The 26,985-nt window shown below is 47.0% G+C and overlaps 1 protein-coding gene across 1 annotated transcript in view; it reads left to right on the top strand.

Annotated features, from left to right (window-relative positions):
* The window catches only part of AMPD1 (adenosine monophosphate deaminase 1), a 162,239-nt gene that overhangs the window by 19,941 nt on the left and 115,313 nt on the right, over positions 1-26,985 (top strand). The window contains exons 2-3 of the mRNA XM_077481594.1: positions 22,763-22,937; positions 25,629-25,785. Coding sequence (XP_077337720.1) covers positions 22,763-22,937; positions 25,629-25,785 — 332 coding nt within the window. The remainder of the gene's footprint in view (positions 1-22,762; positions 22,938-25,628; positions 25,786-26,985) is intronic.

The raw sequence follows: 26,985 nt of genomic DNA, 5'->3' as shown, positions 1-26,985 counted from the left end.
TTGTTGGGGATAAAGGTACAACACATGCTACTAGTGATGGACGAACTTCCGACGGGACGTTTCGCGAACGCGAAACGCGAACGGACACAAACGTTCGCGAAAACGACCGTTCGCCGCGGGCTCCATTGACTTCAATGGGAGGCGAATTTCGCAAACCTTTAGGTCGAATTTGCGGCCACGGGGTAATTATTAGGGGGTAGCACGTAGTCCCACCACCTGGACAATAGCATAATACATGTATGAGGTGAATTTGGGATCGATAACTACAAGCATTTTTTTTTTATTTGGGAAATTGTTCTGACAATTCAGGACTATGGAGCTAATGAAGGCAATGGAGGAGAGGGAAGGTCAGGGACCAGGGTAGGCAAACAAGAGGGTGCAGGAGATACAGAGCACTGACAGCAGCACCGTAATACAGAGCACTGACATCAGCACCGTGACATACAGCGCTGACAGCAGCTCCGTGACATACAGCGCTGACAGCAGCTCCGTGACATACAGCGCTGACAGCAGCTCCGTGACATACAGCGCTGACAGCAGCTCCGTGACATACAGCGCTGACAGCAGCACCGTGACATACAGCGCTGACAGCAGCTCCGTGACATACAGCGCTGACAGCAGCTCCGTGACATACAGCGCTGACAGCAGCACCGTGACATACAGCGCTGACAGCAGCTCCGTGACATACAGCGCTGACAGCAGCTCCGTGACATACAGCGCTGACAGCAGCTCCGTGACATACAGCGCTGACAGCAGCTCCGTGACATACAGCGCTGACAGCAGCTCCGTGACATACAGCGCTGACAGCAGCTCCGTGACATACAGCGCTGACAGCAGCTCCGTGACATACAGCGCTGACAGCAGCTCCGTGACATACAGCGCTGACAGCAGCTCCGTGACATACAGCGCTGACAGCAGCTCCGTGACATACAGCGCTGACAGCAGCTCCGTGACATACAGCGCTGACAGCAGCTCCGTGACATACAGCGCTGACAGCAGCTCCGTGACATACAGCGCTGACAGCAGCACCGTAAGCAGCCCCAGGAGGAAGTCAGCACAGCACAGGGATGGTGTGATCCCCTCATAATAAGAACCCCCAGGAGGAAGTCAGCACAGCACAGGGATGGTGGGAGCCCCTCATAATAAGAACACCCAGGAGGAAGTCAGCACAGCACAGGGATGGTGGGAACCCCTCATAATAAGCAGCCCCAGTAGAAATATGACACCGCTCAACCTCTTCAAAGAGGAGGGTAGGGGCATATAGTACGGTGTGCTTTTTTGGGTCAGGGAAGTGAGCCAAATGAATTAAGAAGGTCTGTGTGCTTGATTCCAAAAATTGTTTATAGACATATACATGGTCTACTGATCACATGTGTTGAATTCCTCCGAGATCCATGCCTCATTCATTTTTAGAAATGTGAGGTAGTTAACACTGTGGTGAGCTAGGCGAGTACGCTTATCGGTCACAATCCCCCCTGCTGCGCTGAACGTCCTTTCGGACAGGACACTGGATGAGGGGCAAGCCAACAGTTCGATTGCAAATTGGGCAAGCTCTGGCCAGAGGTCAAGCCTGCCCACCCAGTAGTCTAGGGGTTCATCACTCCTCAGAGCGTCCACATCGGCCGTTAACCCAATGTAGTCGGACACCTGACGGTCTAGGCGTTCCCTGATGCTGGATCCGGATGACACCTGTCGATGGGTCGGCTGAAAGAATGACCTCATATCCGAAGTCACCAACACATCTTCAAACCGGCCTCTTCTTGCAGGCGCTGTTGGATTGGTACCCGCAAATCCTTCTCTGGGAGTGGGAATTGCTCCTCTGCCAGCGCACGCAAAAGCAGAATGCAGCATTTCTCGAAGCAAGGCCTGGAAGTGCTGCATTCTGACAGCCCTCTGCGACGGCGGTAACATTTCCGCCATTTTGTGTTTGTACCGGGGGTCTAAGTACGTTGCCACCCAGTACTGGTCCTTGACCCTCATGCTTTTTATACGGGGGTCCCTATTAAAACACTGGAGCATGAAGGCCCCCATTTGCACTAAAGTGGAAGCGGTGTGGTGGCCTGGCTCCTGCTCATCATCCAGGATAATGTCGTCCTCTTCATTCTCCTCTCCCCATCCTCGCACAACAGGGATCCCAGAAAGGTTTAAAGCATGCTCTTCTTGCTCCTGCTCATCCGCCCCGGCACCATCCTCCTCTGACTCCTCATCAGACTCCTGTTGTTGACTTGTCTCAGATAGAGTAGCCCCCCCTGGGAATTCATCCAGCATTGCGACTTCCTCATCTTCCCGCTCCTGCTCCTCCACAGCCTGATCAATGACACGACGCAATGCACGCTCCAGAAAGAAGGCATAAGGTACCATGTCACTGATGGCGCCATGGCTGCGACTGACCAGTTTGGTGATCTCCTCAAATGGCCGCAGAAGTCTGCATGTGTCGCGCATGAGCAGCCACTGGCGCGGTGAAAAAAAACCCAGCTCCCCAGAACCGTTTCTTTCGCAGAGTTCATACAGGTAGACGTTAACTGCACGTTTCTGCTGGAGCAGCCTATCAAGCATATAGAAGGTTGAGTTCCATCGCGTCGGGCAATCGCAAATAAGACGTCTGACCGGCAGATGGTGTCGCCGCTGAATGTCAGCAAGGCGAGCCATGGCCGTGTAAGATCTTCTGAAATGGGCCGAGATTTTCCTTGCCTGCCGCAAGATGTCCTGGACCCCAGGGTATTTGACAAGGAATCGCTGCACGACCAAGTTTAAGACGTGTGCCATGCACGGCACGTGCGTGATTTTGCCCTGTTTCAATGCGCTAAGCAGATTGGCACCGTTGTCACACACCACTTTACCAACTGTCAAATTGAGCGGTGTTAGCCACTCATCTGCCTGTGAACGCAAAGCTGAAAGGAGTGCCGGGCCAGTGTGGCTCTTTGCTTCCAGGCACAACAGACGCAGCACGGCATGGCAACGTCTCACCTGGCATGTGGAATAGGTTCTGGGGAGCTTGGGCGGTGCAGTGGAAGAGACGCTAGCAGCGGAAAAGGAGGAGGCAGCTGAGGAGGAGAGGGAGGAGGATGGAGTAGGAGGAGGAGAAGAAGAGTCAGGCCTGCATGCAATCCGTGGCGGTAAAACCAAATCTACACGGGTGCCACGGGTTACATGCTTGACGGCCGTCAGAAGGTTCACCCAGTGGGCAGTAAAACTGATATACCTTCCCTGCCCGTGTTTGCTAGACCACGTGTCTGTGGTCAGATGTATCTTGGCACCGACACTGTGTGCCAGAGATACATTCACTTGCCGCTGAACATGGCCATATAGCTCTGGGATGCCCTTCTCTGAGAAATACTTCCTTCCTGGGACCTTCCATTGTGGTGTTCCAATGGCCACAAATTTGCGAAAGGCCTCCGAGTCCACCAGTTTATATGGCAGTAGTTGGCGGGCTATGAGTTCTGACAAGCCAGCCGCCAACCGTTGGGCAAGAGGGTTATCCGGCGTCATCATTTTTTTACGCTCAAACATTAGGCCCACGGAAGCCTGCCTTTTTGCAGAAAAATGTGAGCTTGGCGTGATGGAAGGTGGAGTGGAGGACAATTGTGAGGAGAGAGGAGAAGGAGAAGTAGAAGACGAGGCTGGACGGTGAGAGCCTGCAGTGTGGCTTTGTGTGTTCCGTTGCTCCCACTGGGCTCGGTGATGGCTGCTCATGTGCCTTCTTAAGGCGGTCGTCCCTAGGTGAGTATTGGGCTTACCGCGACTAACGCGTTGACTGCAAAGATTGCAGATGGCAACGCTATTGTCAGCAGCGGACACGTTAAAAAAAGCCCACACTGCGGAGCCATGTGCCGGTGTCCTGGGAGCGCCAGATGTGACCGTACATGGTCGATGACTCGCTCCTGATACATTTGCAGTCTGCTTTGTCCCTGCTGTGCAATGTAAGTCATTGCTGCTTCTCCTCCCTATCTGCTGGTCCATATCTCCCTCTGAACTCCCCTCCTCTTCCTCTCTTGTGGGCACCCACGTGACATCACTAGACACGTCATCATCAACGTCACCTTCCCCACCGCTATAAGTAGAGTAGGCAGCAACACCGGGGACCAACCTCCTCCTTGGGCTGATCTGGGTACTGGCGTCAGACTGCTGAGTAGCGCTTGTTGCTACCTCCTCTTCCTGATCCAATACCAAGAGTGGCTGCGCATCAGAAATGTCCTCTTGATATGGATCGGAAAATAATTCCAGTGACTCAAGCGGAAGGTATGTGGTGGTGGTGGTGGTGGTCGTGTTGTTGGTGGTAGTGTCTTTGGGGGTGCACATAGCAGAGAGTGAAGAAGAGGGTGCAGATCGAGAGGATGAGGAGGGTGCAGAAGAGTAAGGCTGAGCGAGCCACTCAACCAAGTCTGGTGCATCCTTTAAAGTAATTGAACGCACCTTCTGCAACTTCCCACTTTGGCTCAAGCCTGTTGCTCCTGCCCTACCCCTACCACCCCTGCGGAAGGGCCTGCCTCTTCCTCTGCATGTCATTTTTTAAATGACCCTGTGACAAAACTCTTAGTCCCTATACCGCTGAAGGACTGCTGCAGTATAGGTGAGCGGTCAGCAGTGGTGCACGTCAACCCTATCTATTGTGGACCTATAGCGGTCCTTACAGAACAGCAGACTGTACCGCACTCAAGCCTATGTACCGTAGCACCCTATACCAAGTTACCAGTCCTTATAAGAACTTTTGTGGACCAAGCAGGTTGTGTATTAGTGTTTAGCAGACTGTACGTCAGTCCCTATACCGCTGAAGGACTGCTGCAGTATAGGGCAGCGGTCAGCAGTGGTGCACGTCAACCCTATCTATTGTGGACCGATAGCGGTCCTTACAGAACAGCAGACTGTACCGCACTCAAGCCTATGTACCGTAGCACCCTATACCAAGTTACCAGTCCTTATAAGAACTTTTGTGGACCAAGCAGGTTGTGTATTAGTGTTTAGCAGACTGTACGTCAGTCCCTATACCGCTGAAGGACTGCTGCAGTATAGGGCAGCGGTCAGCAGTGGTGCACGTCAACCCTATCTATTGTGGACCGATAGCGGTCCTTACAGAACAGCAGACTGTACCGCACTCAAGCCTATGTACCGTAGCACCCTATACCAAGTTACCAGTCCTTATAAGAACTTTTGTGGAACAAGCAGGTTGTGTGTTAGTGATTAGCAGACTGTACGTCAGTCCCTATACCAATGAAGGACTGCTGCAGTATAGGGCAGCGGTCAGCAGTAGTGCACGGCAACCCTATGTATTGTGGACCGATAGCGGTCCTTACAGAACAGCAGACTGTACCGCACTCAAGCCTATGTACCGTAGCACCCTATACCAAGTTACCAGTCCTTATAAGAACTTTTGTGGACCAAGCAGGTTGTGTATTAGTGTTTAGCAGACTGTACGTCAGTCCCTATACCGCTGAAGGACTGCTGCAGTATAGGGCAGCGGTCAGCAGTGGTGCACGTCAACCCTATCTATTGTGGACCGATAGCGGTCCTTACAGAACAGCAGACTGTAACGCACTCAGGCCTATGTACCGTAGCACCCTATACCAAGTTACCAGTCCTTATAAGAACTTTTGTGGACCAAGCAGGTTGTGTGTTAGTGATTAGCAGACTGTACGTCAGTCCCTATACCAATGAAGGACTGCTGCAGTATAGGGCAGCGGTCAGCAGTAGTGCACGGCAACCCTATGTATTGTGGACCGATAGCGGTCCTTACAGAACAGCAGACTGTAACGCACTCAGGCCTATGTACCGTAGCACCCTATACCAAGTTACCAGTCCTTATAAAAACTTTTGTGGACCAAGCAGGTTGTGTGTTAGTGTTTAGCAGACTGTGCGTCAGTCCCTATACCGCTGAAGGACTGCTGCAGTATAGGGCAGCGGTCAGCAGTGGTGCACGTCAACCCTATCTATTGTGGACCGATAGCGGTCCTTACAGAACAGCAGACTGTACCGCACTCAAGCCTATGTACCGTAGCACCCTATACCAAGTTACCAGTCCTTATAAGAACTTTTGTGGACCAAGCAGGTTGTGTATTAGTGTTTAGCAGACTGTACGTCAGTCCCTATACCGCTGAAGGACTGCTGCAGTATAGGGCAGCGGTCAGCAGTGGTGCACGTCAACCCTATGTATTGTGGACCGATAGCGGTCCTTACAGAACAGCAGACTGTAACGCACTCAGGCCTATGTACCGTAGCACCCTATACCAAGTTACCAGTCCTTATAAGAACTTTTGTGGACCAAGCAGGTTGTGTGTTAGTGATTAGCAGACTGTACGTCAGTCCCTATACCAATGAAGGACTGCTGCAGTATAGGGCAGCGGTCAGCAGTAGTGCACGGCAACCCTATGTATTGTGGACCGATAGCGGTCCTTACAGAACAGCAGACTGTAACGCACTCAGGCCTATGTACCGTAGCACCCTATACCAAGTTACCAGTCCTTATAAAAACTTTTGTGGACCAAGCAGGTTGTGTGTTAGTGTTTAGCAGACTGTGCGTCAGTCCCTATACCGCTGAAGGACTGCTGCAGTATAGGGCAGCGGTCAGCAGTGGTGCACGTCAACCCTATCTATTGTGGACCGATAGCGGTCCTTACAGAACAGCAGACTGTACCGCACTCAAGCCTATGTACCGTAGCACCCTATACCAAGTTACCAGTCCTTATAAGAACTTTTGTGGACCAAGCAGGTTGTGTATTAGTGTTTAGCAGACTGTACGTCAGTCCCTATACCGCTGAAGGACTGCTGCAGTATAGGGCAGCGGTCAGCAGTGGTGCACGTCAACCCTATCTATTGTGGACCGATAGCGGTCCTTACAGAACAGCAGACTGTACCGCACTCAAGCCTATGTACCGTAGCACCCTATACCAAGTTACCAGTCCTTATAAGAACTTTTGTGGACCAAGCAGGTTGTGTATTAGTGTTTAGCAGACTGTACGTCAGTCCCTATACCGCTGAAGGACTGCTGCAGTATAGGGCAGCGGTCAGCAGTGGTGCACGTCAACCCTATCTATTGTGGACCGATAGCGGTCCTTACAGAACAGCAGACTGTACCGCACTCAAGCCTATGTACCGTAGCACCCTATACCAAGTTACCAGTCCTTATAAGAACTTTTGTGGAACAAGCAGGTTGTGTGTTAGTGATTAGCAGACTGTACGTCAGTCCCTATACCAATGAAGGACTGCTGCAGTATAGGGCAGCGGTCAGCAGTAGTGCACGGCAACCCTATGTATTGTGGACCGATAGCGGTCCTTACAGAACAGCAGACTGTACCGCACTCAAGCCTATGTACCGTAGCACCCTATACCAAGTTACCAGTCCTTATAAGAACTTTTGTGGACCAAGCAGGTTGTGTGTTAGTGATTAGCAGACTGTACGTCAGTCCCTATACCAATGAAGGACTGCTGCAGTATAGGGCAGCGGTCAGCAGTAGTGCACGGCAACCCTATGTATTGTGGACCGATAGCGGTCCTTACAGAACAGCAGACTGTACCGCACCCAAGCCTATGTACCGTAGCACCCTAGACAGACCAAGTTACCAGTCCTGATAAAGAGCTTTGTGGAACAAGTGAGTTGTGAATGATTAGCAGACTGCAGCAGAAGGGCAGCAGTCAAGTATAATATTCTTTCTATATTTGGAAGAAAGAATATTATACGTGTACAAGCCTATTACCGTACCACTGATACCAGTCCTGAAAAGAACCTTTGTGGAACTAATAGTAACAGCAAGTCTTTAAAATTATCCTCACTGCCTGACACACTGCTTCCTGCCTGTCCCTATACAAATTGGCAAAAAAGAGTAGGCTGGAACGATTAGCTGGAACAGCTCTTTTGTGGACCTGATAGTAACAGCTAATGATGATGATGATGATGATGATGAAGAAAGACTAATCTGGCTGAGCTGTCCCTAAAATAGCAGCATACAGCGCTCTGTCCCTTTATCTAAACTGACAAAAGAAACTCAGGCTGCTGACCTAACACCTATACCAGTCCTGAAAAGAACTTTTGTGTACCAAATAGCTAGCGTTTTCTCTGTCCCTACTCCACACAGGATCCTTTCCCTACAGTGACAGAAGAAAGAATGTAAAATGGCCACCGGATCGGGTGTATTTATAGGTTAGGGGGAATGTCCAAGTGTCCATGAGCTGTCATGTCTCAATTGGTTGTCCTGTAACACATGATAAACGTGTCACGAAAGGTTAAAGTTCTTGTATACATTAAACACGTAAGTCCGCCGGGGCGAACGACGGAAAAAGGCGTTCGAACCCGCGGACGGCGAAAGTCGGAAATTCGCCGCGAAACGACCGCCGGGCGAACCGTTCGGCCATCACTACATGCTACCAAACATTTTGCATACCCCTCCTCTTTCAGCTAAGACCATATCTAAAGCCATTCGGTTCTGCCAGGCCATTAGAGATGTGGGGGCCAACTGTTCTGCTAGGCCCTTCACAGCATCCCTAGTATAATTTACAAATCGTTGTTGGTTATATTATATATATAATTAATCCAGTCAGCATTTTTATTTATAGTCACCCACCAGAGAAGAGACTCAAACCCAGCTGTCACCTGATTCCTGGCTTTAAACTCGTCCGGCACCCCGCGAGGAACCCCAATCTCATCTATGTAGATCTGAGAGTCAAATGACCCCAAGGGAGAGGTGTCCCTACGATACTGTCGGTGACTCTTAGTCCACGGGTATTCTGACATGATTCTCAGGGGCATAGCCAGCTGGACCATAGCGCAATCCCCTTGGGCATTGGCCGGTAGTCTAGCTCGCAGTTTCTTATCCCCACACATCCACCAGACATCAGCTCTCTGAATGTCATGTCCAACCCAGTCACCGTTGTCCGTGTTAATCCTCTCCACACAGTAGTCATCAGGTAGTGACCCAAGATCCACCGCGCTACGGTTCCCTGGGAGTGCAAAACAAGTAAAGTTGCCCGGATAAGCGGTAACCGCTGGAGGTATCTGAGGTCTCTGTACTGGGGGGAAACAACAAACTCAATGTGTGACAAGTAGAATTTGTTTCAGGTTTATAGCTCTTATTATACAATTGCAACATACATTTTAAACCTTCTGGATCTGTATTGTGATCTAGAGGAAAAGGAACTGTTGCTAAATGTGGTCTGGCTCCGGCACAAACTAAACAGTTTTCCTTTTTCAGAGTTCTAACCGTGTACCTCAACCATTCTAACCACTCATTTTTTCTTGGTAGCCCGTCTCCAAAGCTATGGCATCTTCTATTGTTAGGTTAGTGAATCTTATAGTTATACTCAGAACTTCTATTTTAGTATGGCCTACTTCTTTCCCTTCTGAGTCTACTTTTTCCTGTTGTTTAATTTTTTTAGGTAGTAATACCTCAGGGAAAAATGTTCCTGAGGGGTCAGTTCCTGACACCCATGCTCCCATGGAATACAACCGCTGATCTTCCTTCCTCGGCTCCTTTAATGTTATTAATAGTTGGTTACAGTTCTTACTATTTGTGCAGGGGGAGTTGGCCGCTTTTGTGATTACGAGTCTCTCCTTTATACCACTCTTTTTAGCCCCTGGTTTATTATTCCCCCAATCTTGATGCGCTGTAGTCCACAGGGCCTGATCCCATGCTTGACATCCTGCCTTATTCCAGAGTCAGCAGATATATTTATCTGCCCATAGAAGTCCTCTAGCCCCAGTTGTATCCCCACAATCTGCAATCTGACAGAAGTCTACCAGTATAGTGCTAGTTATTCCCTCTATAAAGGTTAGATTTAATGCTTTTCCTGTTCTTTCCTAATTCAAAGGTTCCTCTACTCTTCCGTAGCGCCTACCCCCTCTTATGGATGCCTCTCCTAGAGTCACCAGTAACCCAAGGATAATTACTGTCCCTTTCATCCTAACCAGCTACAGAGTTCCAGCGGATAGGATAGGGGAGTTGGAAGGGGAGGGAGACTTCACCGGTTTGAGACAAGTCCCACCTTGTGTGAGACCTCCCTTTGTAGCCGGACTTTCTGGACCTCTTGTAGCCAGCTGGCCCTACTCTGCCTGTAAAACGTTTTTACAATGGGACTGGTGAATCCAGGTAGACCTCTCTGCAATCCTTATCACAGTAGGGGTAGTTAAAAGGACTTTGAAAGGACCATCCCACCTTGGGGAGTACCACTGCTTTTTTCTTATTACTTTTTATTGAGACCCCAATCTCCCACATGCACCTTTTTCATCTTCTTTTGGGGGTGTGATATACATACTGGTCACAGCTACTAGTAGGCAATACATCCAATTATTTTTACCTATTTCTTCCATAACTTTTCTCAGTTTGCTTTTTAAAATGCCATTATGTCTTTCTACCAATCCAGCTGATTGGGAATGATAGGCACAATGGTATTTCCCTTTAATTCTCATCACTTCTATCAAATGTTGTATATTTGTTAATTACAAAATGGGGTCCATTATCACTGTAAATCCTTTCAGGGATTCCAAATCTAGGAATAATATCTCTTAGTAATGCTTTGGCTACAGTCTGTGCATCTGCACTTCCTGTCGGGAATATCTCCACCCATTTGGTCAGGGTGCCTGGGTACCAAACAATATTTCTTCCTTTCACATTTGTCTAATTCAATAAAATCCATGCAAATGTGTTGGAATGGATATTGTGGTGTAGGGAACTTCCCTTTCTGTGGTCTTATACCTCCCTGAGCATTGTGTCTTGCACATATAAGACATTGAGAGCAAAAAGTTTTTTTTTTTAATAATTTGTGAATCCATAGGCTGTACATACTTTATTTAACATCTCAGTCATCCCCCTGTTTGACACATGCGTTACTCCATGTGTCAATACTGCTGCATACCTAAATAAAGATTTTGGTAATACCGGTTTCCCTTCAGGTGATGTGTAAATGTCATCAATTATTGTGCAACCCTTTGTTTTCCAATATTGTTTTCCCCAGGGGGGGCATTTTGCTGCATATCAGTAAGGACTGTATGATCTATCACTATGATTTCTCGTCATTATTTTATGTGCAGCTTCATCTGCCCTTTTATTTCCCTTTGAGATGGGGTCCGTATATTTTGTGTGTGCTTGACATTTACAGATTGCAAGCTTTTTTGGTAACTGTATTGCATCTAGGAGTTCTAAAATGAAGTCCGTATGTGAAATTGGTTTACCACTGGAGGTGACCATCCCCCTGTTTTTCCATTGTTGTGCGAAAACATGCACTGTTGAAAAGGCATATTGACTGTCAGTATATATGGTTACAGATTTCCTTCTGACAGTATACATGCTCTTGTCAATGCTACAAATTCTGCAACTTGTGCTGAATAATGTTTTGGTAGTGGCCCCGCTTCCAAAATCTCATCCTGTGTCACTACTGCATATCCTTTTGCATTTGTGCCATCTGGATTTTTCTTACTAGAACCATCAACAAAAAGTATCTTGTCAGAGTTAGATAATGGTACATCTTTCAGATCACTTTGTGGCAGTACCTTTTCAGTGATGGCAACAGTGCAGTCATGTTTATACCCGTCAGTAGGAAGTAGTAGTAGCGTGGATGGGTTTAATGTAGTACACCTCTGTATTGTTAAGTGAGGTTGTGTCAAGAGTATTGTCATACAGGAAAGGTGTCGTGCTGGGCTCAAATGCGATATTCTTTTGCTGTAACAGGATAACAAACACTGCATGTGGTACCTTTTCAGTTAGTAAAGTTGAATAAAGACACCAGTCCATCCGGTTCAGCCTGAGTGAGTGTCTAGCCTCTACCCCTGTACACCCACATCGTTCTCCACCCCCAAGGATCCAACGTCCCCATTCATATACCAGGGCCAAACCGGGACAGAAGCCAATCAACCCACCTGCATGTCTCCGGAGTGCGGGAGGAAACCAGAGCACCCGGAGGAAATCCACGCAGGCACAGGGAGTACATGCAAACTCCAGGCAGGCAGCGTCATGATTGGGATTCGAACCAGTGACCCCCTTCACTGCTAGGCGAGAGTGCTAACCACTACACCGCTGATGCTACCAGTGCTTGTACACAGGGTGGAAGTACTCTCGTTGCACTGTCTATTTCTGTAGAGTAATCCTTCCTCTATGAGACCCCTCTAGTTCTGCCTCAGCAGTGTACTCTTCTGCATCCTCCTCTCTTTCATCACCTTGCATAAGAACCTTTACTTTCACATTCTTTTTTGCTTTTGCTTTCAAATACTTCTCAGAATGCTTAGCATATTGTAAAACATCTAAAACTGATGCAGTTCGGTAAGTAACCATGTTTTAAACAATGTAATCCTTATGATCCTGTTTCAATCCATTTAAAAAGCAATCTTTAGCTGTTGCTGATATGCACTATTCACATCCTCAGCTTCGGGGAGCCCGGAGAACACTCTAAAAATCTCTCGTAATTTATTTAGGTAGTCACTGACACTTTCTTTGTCTTCTTGTACTGTCATATTTTTTTTTATTTATTTATTTATTTTTTTTTGTTTTTTTTTTTCCAATCAGTCCGTTGTACCCATCTAAGCCGGCATCTGTTCAATAAGGCAGTCAACCTGTTCCCTAAGTCTGGGCTTTCTGGAGGCAATGGATCCCCCCCGTCCCTGTGCATTTTCTGGGGCGCAGGGGTATTCCTCACCGTCCTCCACACCATACCTAATAGGAGGTTTACTTAGTCTCTTGGCTCCTGCTGGGGCACCTAGTGCATGAGGTATGGCGTCATTTAATGTTTCAAGGATCGATCTGTTCATCTCCAGGACTGAACTACTGTCTGGAGAGATTGAGGAAGTGGAATTGGGGTTTTGTTCAGAGGCGGTTCCTTTGACAGGGGTGGATGTCACAGGGAAGGTGTTACTCTGGGCAGTTACTTGCACCTGAGGGGGAGGACCATTATAGGGAGGTGGTCTCTGGGTGTAGCAGATGAGATCATCCTCTTTGTCCACTAGGGGCAATTGGGCTTGGCATTTTTCCTTTGTTCTTTTCCCTTCTACCCTAATTTTAGCATGCTGAAGCCAATACTCGCCATTTCCAACCCATACCTTTTTTGAACTTTGCCTTTTGACTTTATAAATGTACCCAAATATAAACAGCATTGCATCATTAACACTTCACAGTTGAAAGTCTATGAATTCTAAAAATAACTCCAATCCAATATAAATATTTACTTTAAGACTATTTTTCAAACTCTTTTTCCCACCAAAAGTCCTAATATTTTCACAGATGCACAAATTAACCTCTGTCAGGCAATCTGCATTTTCTTGTTTCTGAGAAACAACTTCTTGACCTTCATAGCAATGAAAACATCCTCAGCCTTTTTTTTTTCATTTCTTTTCACATTCATCAAGCCACCTGATAATTCTACAACATTCTATTTACTCCAAAATGCCATCTACCTTCTTTTTCTTTTATGCTAAGTTTCAATATATACAATATAACCCTTCTGTATTGTCATAGCTAATCAAGGGTTAACATTTACAACTTCTTGTAGAAAACATCCTTCCATGAGGGGAGGGGGAGGGGGAGTGCAGTGCTTAGGTGGAGAATGATTTCTTATCTGCTTAGAAATATGCAGCACAAAAACCATGTCAATACAAGAGAAAAAAAACATCAGCACTCCCCACACTATCGAGAGAATCAAAAAGGGTTAAACATGAACAAAGATAAGTAAACACACACAGAAAAAAGATAGCCTTGCGATCTTTGTAGATCACTTAACTAAACAGCGCTTAAAATAGTCAGGCATTCAACCTCTGACATTCGGTATACCTCAAATCTTTTTGTTATCTGTCCGGACAGCGGGCGACGTAATTTTTTACCTTAGACAACGTCCCCAAGTGTCTCTGTCTACGAGCACTGGATCATCTAGATATTATACGATCAATACCAATGTCGGCAATTACAACACATTAAACCAGAAGCAAAGAGAGAGAAGAAAAGACTCAGAAAGAATTAAGAATAATTTAAATTATCTTACCTCTCAAACACCTGGACTGGATCACACAAGGTTCGGAAACAGACAGTGGAATTCAGATCTATGGCCCCGCCCCTTTTTCACCAAATAACATTGATTGGGGGGACTTGTAAGCGTTCGGTGAGCTTCAAAGTCCAATACTCACCGAAGTGTTGTCGGGCCGTCTGATCTGAAAACCAGCGTGTTGCTTCCGGCTCGAAGGACCAAAAATGTTAGGAATTTCCCTTGTGATCAGTAAAAAAAACTTCAGGTGTTCTGAGAAGCAAACAATTTATTTCTGATGTGGCCCACAACAGGGAGACATGCTTACAGGACGAAAGCTGAAGAAAAAGTCTCAACAAAAGAAAGTGTTCCGCCCTCACATATCCCACAAGAATAACATCTCCGTGCTTCTATTGGCTGAGGGAACATAAATAACGTGTCATGGCACAGGCTTGCACTTTATAAGCTATACATGTTCCGTGCATTCTTAGGCTATCATATTTAGTTAAATCTAATGATTCTACAACTTACTATGGAGTTAATTAAGACAAAACAATACAATGAGTTAATACAATAATGTGCTCAGAAGTAAGCTTTTTAACAAATCAGTCTCAGGACTATTGTTTTTCTAATAGTCACACAATAAACATTTAAAACTTTTCTAACAAGATGCAAAGAGCAAATAGTGATTATAAATATAGTTGTGTATACATATAAAAAAATATAGATATATAATGATAATGATATATAATGATGTACAGCGGTTGAATCCCTAGTTTATTAGTGAAAAACAAAATTCTCACCACAATCCACAATAGAGATCTATTCATTCTAACTACAGAGTGACCAGGAGTTTCCTGGTCACTCTGTAGAAGGTCAAAGAACATGACCTTTGTATATAGCATCATTATATATCTATATTTTTTTATATGTATACACAACTATATTTATAATCACTATTTGCTCTTATTTCTAGTTCTGAGCTATTTACTCTATATCCTCCTGCGGTCCCACAACAATAGGGGTCTCTGATTCAGTTGTTTGAGGAAATGTATATGGCTACCTATATTGGTGTTTTGGTCCGAAACGTTTGCTGGATTATCCTTGCGTTTTGAATACTCTTTGGCATAATTTAAATATTCCATCTTTGGTTGTCTCTGGTAAGCTGCTACTTGGACATACTTTTGTTACCCAAATTTTATAATTCTATGACTGTGATATATACCCTATTGATCGTTGTCAACATTGTGCATATGTATGCATATTATGTAAAGTGTATTTAGTTTACATGTGTCTGGAAGTCTCATTGTATGTTTTTTATGTATTTCTAGTTTATCGAACCACATACCCAAACTCCTGAGGAAGCTCAAATGAGCGAAACATGTTGAGTGGTATTTATGGAATTGCTAGATAAACCATCCCATCTTGGAAATCTTCCATGTTTGATGCTTTTTAATGTCACATGAATGTATATTTGTTTTCAGTTTTTTTTTTTTTTATAAAACTATTTTTTATGGATACTGTATTGTAACCATCTACCTTTATTTGTGACACCATTAAAAGTCCCAGGGTTGGTTGACCCCAAAGTCCAAATTCCTGTTTTATTTGCTACAAAATTGGGATGCAATGTCTAGTTTGATTTATCTGCCCCTTTTCTTTATATTTATATATATATATAGACATATATACAGACACACACTTTTAAATAAATGTAAAGAAACATTGTGAAATGTATTAAAACTATTTTTAATATTTCAATACATTTTACATATTATGGCAGATCTGGTCAGAGGGAGAAAGTGGGGGTGAAAGAGGGGAGAGATGGGATCAGTTGGAAGTGGTGGTGGGAGGGAGGGCATGGGATCAGTGGCAGTGCTGGAGGGGGGGGGGGGTGATCAGTGGCAGTGCTGGAGGTGGGAGGTTATCAGTGGCAGTGCTGGAGGTGGGGGGTGATCAGTGGCAGTGCTGGAGGGGGGTTATCAGTGGCAGTGCTAGGGGGTTGATGGGATTTGTGGCAGTTGTGATGGGGGGTAATGGGATCAGTGGCAGTACTAGGGTGAGGATCAGTGGCAGTGCTAGGGGATTGATGGGATTAGTGGCAGTGCTGGGGGGGATGGGGTCAATGGCAGTGTTGGAAAGTTGATGGAATCAGTGGTGTTGATGGCGGTTGTGGTGGGGGGGGGGGGGTAATGGGATCAGTGGCAGTACTGGGGGAATGGGTTGAGTGGCAAGGTTGGGGGAGGGTCATTGGCAGTGCTGGGGGTCGATGGGATTAGTTGCAGTGGTGGGTGTTGTGGGGGGGGATGAATGGAAGTGGAAGGGGGAATCAATAGCAATGCTGGGGGGGAGATAGGATTAGTGGCAGTTTTGAGGGGTATGAGATCAGTGGCAGCAGTGGTAGAGGGGTGGGATCAGTGACAGTGCTTGGTGGGGGAGATAGGATGAGTGGCAGTGCTGGGGGGGTATGGGATCAGTGGCAGCAGTGGTGGGGGATGGGATTAGTGGCAGTGCTGAGTGGGGGAGATAGGATGAGTGGCAGTGCTGGGTGGGGGGATGAATGGGATCGGTGGCAGTGCTGGGTGGGGGGATGAATGGGATCGGTGGCAGTGCTGGGTGGGGGGATGGATGGGATCAGTGGCAGTGCTGGGTGGGGGGATGAATGGGATCGGTGGCAGTGCTGGGTGGGGGGGATGGATGGGATCAGTGGCAGTGCTGGGTGTGGGGATGGGTGGGATCGGTGGCAGTGCTGGGTGGGGGGATGGGTGGGATCGGTGGCAGTACTGGGTAGGGGGATGGATGGGATCGGTGGCAGTACTGGGTAGAGGGGAGGATGGGATCGTGGCAGTGCTGGGTTGGGGGGGTGGATGGGACTGGTGGCAGTGCTGGGTGGGGGGATGGATGGGATTGGTGGCACTCACTTGCTCTCAGTGTGGACTCCATGCTTGCTGTGTCTCTGGCTCTCTCCAGGCTTCACGTGTCTCCTAACACAGTGGAGACCTCCTCCGCTCTTCCTACTGGATCAACTGCCTATTCCCCCATCTGCCTGCTACTGTAAATTCAATGGGCAGAGCCGCAGGGAAGCTGGGTGGGGGGTCCTGCAACAGTTCTAGTACAGTAGCCAATGGAAACATAGAGCACCAGGCTGGATGAGAGGGGCAGTGGGGCGGCATATAGAACAACCGATGCTCTGCATTTTCCTCCATGCAGCCCCTGAATGCTCGCTTCTCCTCCTCTTCCTTCCAAAGGCATTCAATGGCTGTAGGGTGGAAAATGCAGAGCATCGGTTGTTCTATATGCCCCTGCTGCCCCTCTCATCCAGGTGTAGACAAGTATGTCAGGGGATTAAGGGGTGCCCAGGCACACCTGGCATCCCCCCCGCGCACGCCTATGCATACATGACAAATCAGAATACTATGGATTAGCCAAAAAAGAGTACAGCAGATACTACTTGCTGTGAGGCTTTGTGTGTATGACTGCAACCTCAGATAAACATTAAATATGAGTCACTGCTGTGATGACATATAGAGTTCTGTAAATACAGGCTTCTTTCAGCAAAGCTGAAAACGATACAATGCTTCACATGTGTAAAGAAGTGTAGAGCTCCAACTGCTGACTGAAAAGGGGAAACCACATTTTTTTAACCAAAATAATAATTGGATAATTGAAATGAGCGCAGGCTAGTGATAAATATATTTTGTGATCCTGTATATGTAAACATAATTTCCTTCAAGATTTTCCCTTCATAATCTAGCAGGAGGCCAAATGGGTCAAGTATGACCAACCAAATTAGGCTCGCACACTGCTATTTCCAATATTATATAAGAATGTGGATACCTATTAGGTGTCAAAGAACATGACCTTCGTATATAGCTGGCTGGCCTTGTGTGAGTCTTTTTATCACCTTATTATCTTGTATGCCAAGTTACAAGTTGCAAATCCCCTGTGAATATTTTACCCAGGGGTTTTGCTCAAGACTGGCATGGCACAGGGTAATTGTTTGTCCCATAAAGCAAAGTATCATCTTTGGGTAACACATTTTGAATGTTGAGCTTTAGAAGAATGAAAATGTGTAGCTTTTGTCAAAACATCTTATAGAATTCAGAAACAGCTCATTCTAGGTTCAGATTTGAAAGTCCAAGGATGTCTGCAAATAAATTTATAAAGGCAAGCAATGCTTCTGATTCTGAGCATGACTTTAGATTACTGGGCTGATAACAAGTCAGTTGATGGTGCATTTTCAGTGGACACTTATGGTCTTTCATTATTAGTGAAGAATGAAGGGTCTGAAGCACATCACATGTGGTGGTTATTGTATATCTACTTTACAATTTACAGTAAAACTATAGGCAAACCCCTTTTTTTTTCCATTTTGGATAGAGTAAGGGAAGGTTATAATTTTTTTTCACCATCTGTGTCCTATTGGGGAGATTTACCTTTTACCAGCCAAACAGGAAGTGAGAGGAAATCCCTGCAAAATAAGGGAATCCTTTGGGGCCACCTTATCCCTGTGGATAACCAGATAGGGCGACTTGCAGGACAAGGTTGCCAGTTCTGAAACTCTCCTGGCCGATGTGATGGCTACTAGAAAGACTACTTTCTGGGAAAGGGTCAACAGGGGAATCTCCCTGATGTTTTCAAACTGTGGTTTTTGAAGTACCGACAACACCAGGTTCAAATCCCATGGGGGAAACGGTGGAAGCACCGGAGGGACTACATGTCGCACCCTCTGAACGAAGGTACTCACTAAGGAGTGTGATGCCAGGGGTCGTTGAAAAAAGACAGCTAAGGTTGAAATTTTCCCTTTGATGGTGCTCAATGCCAATCTCTGGTCTACTCCTTGCTGGAGAAACAGCACGATCCTAGATATGGAAAAGGAGAGCGGATGCCATCCTTTCTCCTCACACATGGAGATGTAGGCCTTCCAGGTACGATGGTATATCTTCCGAGAAGAAGATTTCCGTGCTCTGAACATAGTTGGAATCACCGAGTTTGACAGACCCCGGTTCCTCAACACCTGGCTCTCAATAGCCATGCTGTTAAAGCCAGCGATGGTAAAGCAGGATGGAGAATCAGACTTTGAGACAGAAGGTCCTCTCACAATGGCAGTCGCCAGGTCACCAGGTCTGCGTACCAAGGATGCTGAGGCCAATCTGTGGCAACCAGTATCACTGGGATCCCCTTGGCTTCCACTCTGCGAAGCAGACGTGGCAACAGTTTCAGTGGAGGAAAGGCATAAATCAGCTGGTACTGATCCCACTGAGCCACCAGCACAGCTGACGCGTCGGCCCACAGATCTCTTGTTCTGGACACGAATCTTGGCACCTTCCGATTGAGATGGGAGGCCAGTAGATCCACGTCTGGTGTGCCCCACTTCAGGCACAGCAACCTGAATATCTCCGGATGCAATGCCCATTCTCCTGGGTCCAGCATCTGTCGACTCATATAGTCCGCCTGCCAGTTCTCCACTCCTAGGATGTAAATGGTGACAGAGCTGGTACGTGTCGCTCTGCCCACCGAAGTGTGTGAGCGACCTCCCGTGCAGCGTTTTATCCAAATTAGGCACCTCAGCACCACAGCTGACACTGAAGCCCTGGATAACAGAGGGAGCGTATCCAGGGCCACGTCACAAATGTACTTAAGGCCTTGCACTAGTTGGTCAGCTAGTTCCACGCAGACAGGGGAAGGCTGTTGCTCTCTTAATTTGCGGTGCAAACGTTTTGCCCACTCAGTCAGTGTCTGCGATACCAGTGCGGATGCCAGTACAGGTCGCATGGCTGACCCCACAACCGTAAACAAGGAACGAGCCGCTGCCTCGGCCTTCCTGTCCGTGGGATCCTTGATGCTGGATTCCCCTCAACCAGGATCGTGGTTACTTTATTTAACCTGGATACTGGGCGGTCCACGACTGGAGGAGCCAACCACTTTTTGAGAAGGCTTTCCTGAAAGGGGTAACACACCGTTATGTATTTGGGGACTGAAAAGGTTCCTTAGCGGGCGACCCTATTCCTTGTAAATGAACTTGTCAAAATAAGTCAGGGAACACCTTAGGTGAACGTGCTGGCTTGCGGGACCCAAAAGGGACCGGTACATCAGCAGAGGGATCCGCTGGCTCCTGAATCTTCAGGGTATCACGCACAGCTGTGATAAGTGCTCCAACTAGTGCTTTGTTGTGCCTGGACCCGGACGGGGACTCATCTTCACTATCTGAACGGTCCTGGTCAGTGTCATTGAACAAAACAGAGCAGGGGTCACCAGCCTCAGCAGGACCCGAGTCTACGCCAGAGCTCTCCCCAGAGGACGGGGGGGGGGGGGGGGGCAGGCGCCGCTTTTTAGCACCTTTCTTCCCACGCACCGCCTCCATCTTGGCAACGAACGAATTGAGGATCACCATCAGGGTGTGTCCCGGTTGCAATTGCCTGGATTTCAGGGGAAGAAACACTAGAAGCCATGCTGACCCTACCCCGTCTGCCACCCAAAGGGGACTTAGGACAGTGACAGTCCCACCCTCCTTGCTGCCGCCGACTGAGGGGCTCTAACCCACCAGACTCACCACCCTGAGGAGTTCTGCACTGTTCACAGCAGTGCCTGTAGACCCCTAGTGCTCCCAGGCGCAGAGGAATCCAAACTGTGTCGGTGGCAGTCCGTCAGAACGATCGTTAAAATGATCTGAAAAACAAGCTCAGACTACATAAAACGGCTGCCCAGTGTCCAGTAAAACAGACAGGAAGCTGAAAGCACATGTAGCTGCATGCAGGAGAACACTGAACGTGCTCAGGCTTCTAGAAAATGGCCGCCAGTGTCCTGAATAGAGAAGCACTGGGAAAATGCCCGCTTGAAGCCCAGAAGATCTGCTGCCCTTACCCACACCTAAAATGGCCACCGGCCAACTTCCAGGGACAGATATAGAAACATGGCAGAGACACAGCGCTGCACCGAAGACACAGCCAGACCCTCACAGGCACCTCCCAGGAGCAAAACACACAGGATCAAGGCACCACCAGCCAGCCAGTCTCCTATCCCAGGTGAGAGCCCTCAGGGATCTTACACACACACCGATCAGTACCACATGCAGCATCCCCCCGTGAGGGGGAGGGGAGGGAAGATAGGGAAATGGGAGGGAAGTGAGGGAGGTGAGGGACCCCCGAATCGACCTCCCAGGGAATGCCCAGCTCCTCAACCCCACCGGGGCAGGGAGAGCTGTACTTACCAGTCCTGAAGCTGGGAGATATTCCATTGTAGATCTACACCTGATCGGTACAGGGTAGCTACTACGCAGACATCAGTAGCCCGGTTATATGTACGCCCCAGAGCATAAAAGCTCACCGACCACCTCTGGAGCTGGCCTGCCTAGCCTTAGCTGCGACCTGCACACGCTTGATGGCTGGACTGGGAAGACTACAAGGATAAGGGTATCCAGCCTGTCACCCAGCCGGCTGTTGATAGTAGATCACAGGATCATTAATCTTGTGCAAAAATCCAAGCTTCTGCGCAAAAAAACACGGACCGATGGGCCCGCAGGGTTCCTAGGTCCTTCTCCTTTACTAGGCAAAGTAAAACTGAGGCTGCTTTGCAGGGTGGGGGTTGTAGCCTGAGGGACCACCCCCCCTGGGCGGAACTAAGAGTTCTGAATGTTGTGTTACAACTATGCCTAGTATTCTCCTAGTGATAAGGCTAACAACCCATTTGTTACAGAGAGGAGCTGTGTCGATCGGTGAATATAATAGAAACAGCTTTGCCTTTAGTTTTAGTTTATGCTATATTAGAACACATGACATGGTTGTTGGGTGGCATCCATTTATCCAAACATTTCTCCTTCTATTACAAAGAATCAAATGGTCAATTTAAATAGTGTAAGTGGTGATATATATATTGTAGGTTATAGAGAGCTTTTATAAATAAATAAATAAATTGAAGATTGATTATGCTGTTGGTGGCAATACAATAGCTTTTGCCATGTACACACGACCGTACTTTCCGGCAGACTAGGTCCCACGGGCTTCCTGACGGACTTTTCAGTGGAGTTCCGACGGACTTTCTGAACGAACGGACTTGGCCACACACTATCACACCAAAGTCCGATGGATTCAAACGTGATGGCGTAGGACCGGACTAGAATAAGGAAGTTCATAGCTAGTAGCCTAGAGGCGATTCAGTTCGCATTGTGCGCTATACAAGTATTTCATTCATTCATTCATTCAGTAGCCAATAGCTGCCCTAGCGTTGGTTTTCGTTCGTCGGACTAGCATACAGACAAATGGATTTTCGACCAGAATCGAGTCTGTCAGAAAGATTTGAAACATGTTCTAAATCTAAAGTCCATCTGATTTTTCAACAGCAAAGGTCTGTTGAAGCCCACACAAGATTGAATTGTCCGGCGGATTCATTCCATCAGACCTTTGCTGATGAAAAGTCCAGCCGTGTGTACACGTCATTAGGATGCCCCTTACCTACCTCCATCTGAATCAAGTAACACCTGATAGAAGAAATCTTTGAATGAACTTGTAGCCCTGTTTATGCAAGTTTCTGGAGGAAGAACTGTACATATCTATCAAACCATCCAAGGTTTCCCTGTGATTCTTTCAATGCAGTATGGAAAGTCAAAAAAGCAATTTGTCTGGCTATTGTGAGCATCAAAAACAGCTTTCTCTTCAGACCATAAATAAAGGTGGTTTGTTGTGTATGCTTTGGATCACTTGTTGCATTATGTTTAGGTTTCATTATTTAATCACTGTTTTATTGAAAGCCATTGTCAGGAATACTTAAGCTGTATCTCTGGTTATTTAATGTTTCCAAGTTTATATTTAATCTATAGTAAATCTGTCTTTCATCCCTGCAGAAACCAAAGAAGACATCCGTACATTAGCGGAGAAAGTGTTTGCAACCGAGGTTATGGGTGATGATGCCAAGGATGAACTTAATCCCTTTGATGTTGTGGAACACTGCCCCATTGCACACCATGAAATGAAAGATCACATGGTTCTTCTAGATACCAAGGAGGCTCAAGATAAAAGGTGAAAACTTGAAACTATAGTATAGTAAACTATAGTATAGTATAGTAAACTATAGTATAGTAAAATGATGGTTTTCAATGGTATTCAACATATCATACATTTAACGCATCCCCTTAAAGCGGTGTTCCACTTAAAAAAAAAAAAAAGAATAGTCAGCAGCTACAAATACTGCAGCTGCTGACTTTTAATAATCGGACACTTACCTGTCCCAGGATCCAGCGATGCGGGGGATTAAACCCCCGCTTGTCTCTCCCTCCGCGCGGCCGCACCAGCATTTTAACTGTGGGCGCCCGGCTGTGGCTTCACAGCCAGGCATCCACTGCTCATGCGCGAGCCCCGCAATCATATGGGACTTGTCACGTGTTCCAGATGATTGAGAAGAGGGAGGGGGAGAGGTGATCTCCCTTCCTGCGCAGAGGGAAGTGGCATCAGGAGCCCAGGCCCCGAAGGAGGCAGACTACGAGGGACCCCCTAGCAACAAGCATTTAGAGGTGAGTAAAAAATAAATTTTCTCCAAATGTTTGGCCGCAAGTAACTGGGATCCCCCACCCTGCACAGCCAGGCGTGCCAAATTTTCACATACACTTCAGAGCCAGAAAACAGTCCAGTACTTTTTTTTTTATATTTATTGAGGGATTCGAACTTGGATAGGGATTTGGAAAATTATGGGATGCCCACTTGACTTCAAACAAACTTCAGAGACAACTTTTCCTATATACAGTCTATATACCCTCCACTGCTTCCTTCAGCAGTCTCAGAACTCCAGCTGTATCACCTTATTGCAATTTGGTAGCCAAGACCCATTACAGTAAGGTACTCGCAACCCCTATACATGAAGATAGGGTGACACAGCTTACACTTCCCCAACACTCCCTCTCTGTGGTCACTGATCCCAGCCCCACCTCTTCAGGCACTGCCAGCCTGCCTTGCTGTAGCTGCCCCTTTCACTAGCCCTCCTGCTTAACTTCTCCACAGTCCTCCCAGACTGACACTCTTTCCACAGTACGCCCTGACTGAACACTCCCAGCCCACCTGGCTGACTTCTCAGGAGATCTCTCAAACGTGCTGACCAGCTCCTGCTGTCCTCCCACTTGCTCTTGTGCCTCCAGGAAGGGTTTCCTCCGTGTGTTGTGGGGAACCCTTCCAGCACCCGATCCCAAGGTCCGAGGTCACTCCCCCTGACTAGGGGGCACCCTCAAGGGCCACCGATAGCCTCCTCAGCACTTCTCCATCTTCCACCCAACAGCCCCTGCTGGCATGACACATGCCTATTTATGAGGTGCCTACCCCCTTCCAGACCCTTTTTGCTGGGGATTGGTTGAGGACATCATAAATATGCCAATCAGCTTCTCCTAACCTCCTACCACTACATCTGGAAGTTTCTCCAAGGTTCCAGAAAACAAAGGGAGGCACCAGAGATGCTGCTTGCTAAATCATCATGCCCCTGTGAGTCACTCAACCCTGATCCAGATTCAACCCAACCCTGGCTCTCAGGCAAACCAATTTACCTACACTAAGGTATCAGTTAACTATATACACTACACACTCACTAGCTAGAGGGTGCTATAATTACTGTATATAGATGCATGATTGATAATTGCAGTCCATCCTGTAGATGTCAGTATAACACAGTTGTCTCAGATTAACTGAATCCTGTGTTCCTTAAAGCGGAGGTCCACCCTAAAATGGACCTTCCGCTCATCGGAATCCTCCCCCCCTCCGGCGCCACAATTGGCACCTTTCAGGGGGGAGGGGGGTGCAGTTACCTGGATAATCCAGGTAACTGCACCCACTTCCGGGATAGCTCTCTGCGGAAAGGGGCGTAGATTACGCCCCTTTCCGCAAGTGCCCACCCCCTTCTGCAAGTGCCCCGCTGCCTGCTGGGAAACACACAGATCCCAGAGGCAGCGGGGACCGTCCTTATTGCGCAGCGCTACTCGCGCATGCGCAGTAGGGAACCGGGAAATGAAGCCGAAAGGCTCCATTTCCTGATTCCCATACCCAAGATGGCGGCGGCAGCACCCGAGTACCGATCTAGAGATCGGCTTCGGGTGCCGACATCGCGGGCGCGCTGGACAGGTAAGTGTCACTATTTTAAAAGTCAGCAGCTGCAGTATTTGTAGCTGCTGGCTTTTAAAAAAAAAAAAAAAAACGCGGAGTCCCGGCGGACTCCCGCTTTAAAGTGGAACTAAACCCACCTATGCTTTACAGCCAGAGAAGCATTAAAGCCTCTGTTTAAGCTACATTTATCACATTGTTGCACGTGTGATCAGTTATGACACCAGCCATTTAATAGCTTGACAGTTTTGGTTCAGCGCACAAACAGCTGTGACAGTGATTATTCTTGGCTTGTACACAAATCCTGTTTTTCTGCACTTGATGAAAGTGTTTTTAGTCTGATTAATTAAAATAATGCAGCCACCACATCTAAGGACTGGTGCCCTGAAATATATAAAATGTTTGTTTTTTGTTTTTTGTGTTCAGATGCGCTTTCATACAAACAACTGACACTATTTCTTCCTATATTTGTAAAACAAAAAGAGCAGCTGATATGTAGTCTTCTTATTGGCAGACTGAAAAAAATTGTGTCTATGCCCCCACTTGCCAATGTTAGTCTTTGTGAAAGACTTATTCAGTAATCCTTTCCTCTGTAAAATATATATTTGTGTTGTTCTTATTTTTCCATTTAAGGAAGAAGCGTCTTCAACGTCTAAAGTCAATTGTTCTCAAAGTCCCAGAGGAAGAGCAGAAACAAGTTTCTATAGCAGATGCAGAAGATTCTGCACCTCTCTATCAAACTGTGCCAGAGTTCCAAAGGGTACAGATTACTGGAGACTATGCATCTGGGGTAAGAAATAAAATACTATACACTTTCTTTGAAGCTATTTTTATTTGATGGTGAGATTACATCCCTAAGGTAATATTTACACTGTTGTGGTACATTGAATGGGCTATCAAAGCGCCGCAATGCAGGTTCTAACAAACCTGCACCTTTTTTTTTCACAGTGCGGCACACCTCAGGATGCAGATGGTTCACATTTATGTATTGTGGTGCACAAAAATGAATATAACTTTTGGTGCAATGTGTAATTGTGTTGGGGTGCAATTTACAGGGAACAGAACTGCAGTGCAATGCTGTGTGTTAACGTGCATTGTGGTGATGCACAGTGAATCACATGTTTTACCATGCATATGTTAATATATATATATATATATATACATACACATATATGCAAATCTATCCTAGAACAGTGAGAATTAGGCTTATGCCGCATACACACAACCAGACTTTTCGATGGACTAGGTCCGACGGAATGAATCTGTCGGATATTACGATCGTGTGTGGGCTCCAGCTGACTTTTTTTTCCCCAAAAGTCAGACGGACCTAGAAATAAAACATGTTTCAAATCTTTTCGGCGGACTCGAGTCCGGTCGAAAAATCTGTTCGTCTGTATGCTAGTCCGACGGACAAAAACCGACACTAGGGCAGCTATTGGCTACTGGCTATGAACTTCCTTATTCTAGTCCGGTCGTACATCATCACGTTCGAATTTGTCGGATTTTGGTGTGCTTGTGTGTGGCCAAGTCCGTTCATTCGGAAAGTCTGTCAGAATTCCACCCAAAGTCCGTCTGGAAGACCGTCAGACCTAGTCCGTCGCAAAAGTCCGGTCGTGTGTATGCGGCATTAGTCTGTAAAAATCCCATCACCTGACAATTCAAATTGAACATTAAATGAATGTGTAGTGCCACCCCCAAAGGTGCTGTAAGAAGTCCAGGTATTTTGTTCTAGGTACTGCCAACCCACTAAGTGGCATCACACTCTCTGACACATCTTAAAGTGGTTGTATACCCACATTTTTAACTTTTACCTACAGGAAAGCCTATAATAAGGCTTACCTGTGGGTAAAAAAAATATCTCCTAAACCTGTACGGTTTAGGAGATATTCCCCTCGGTATGCGCCGCTGACTGCAGCGGCGCATGCGCACAAGGGGTTTCTCGCCGTCAAAATCCGGCAGCAGCCGAGCGGCCGGACTGAAATCTCCCACG

Source organism: Lithobates pipiens, unplaced genomic scaffold, assembly GCF_037356315.1.
Source record: "Lithobates pipiens isolate NorthernLeopardFrog02 unplaced genomic scaffold, aLitPip1_a1.2 Scaffold_16, whole genome shotgun sequence".
Taxonomy (NCBI): domain Eukaryota; kingdom Metazoa; phylum Chordata; class Amphibia; order Anura; family Ranidae; genus Lithobates; species Lithobates pipiens.
This window is presented reverse-complemented; position numbering and strand designations above follow the sequence as displayed.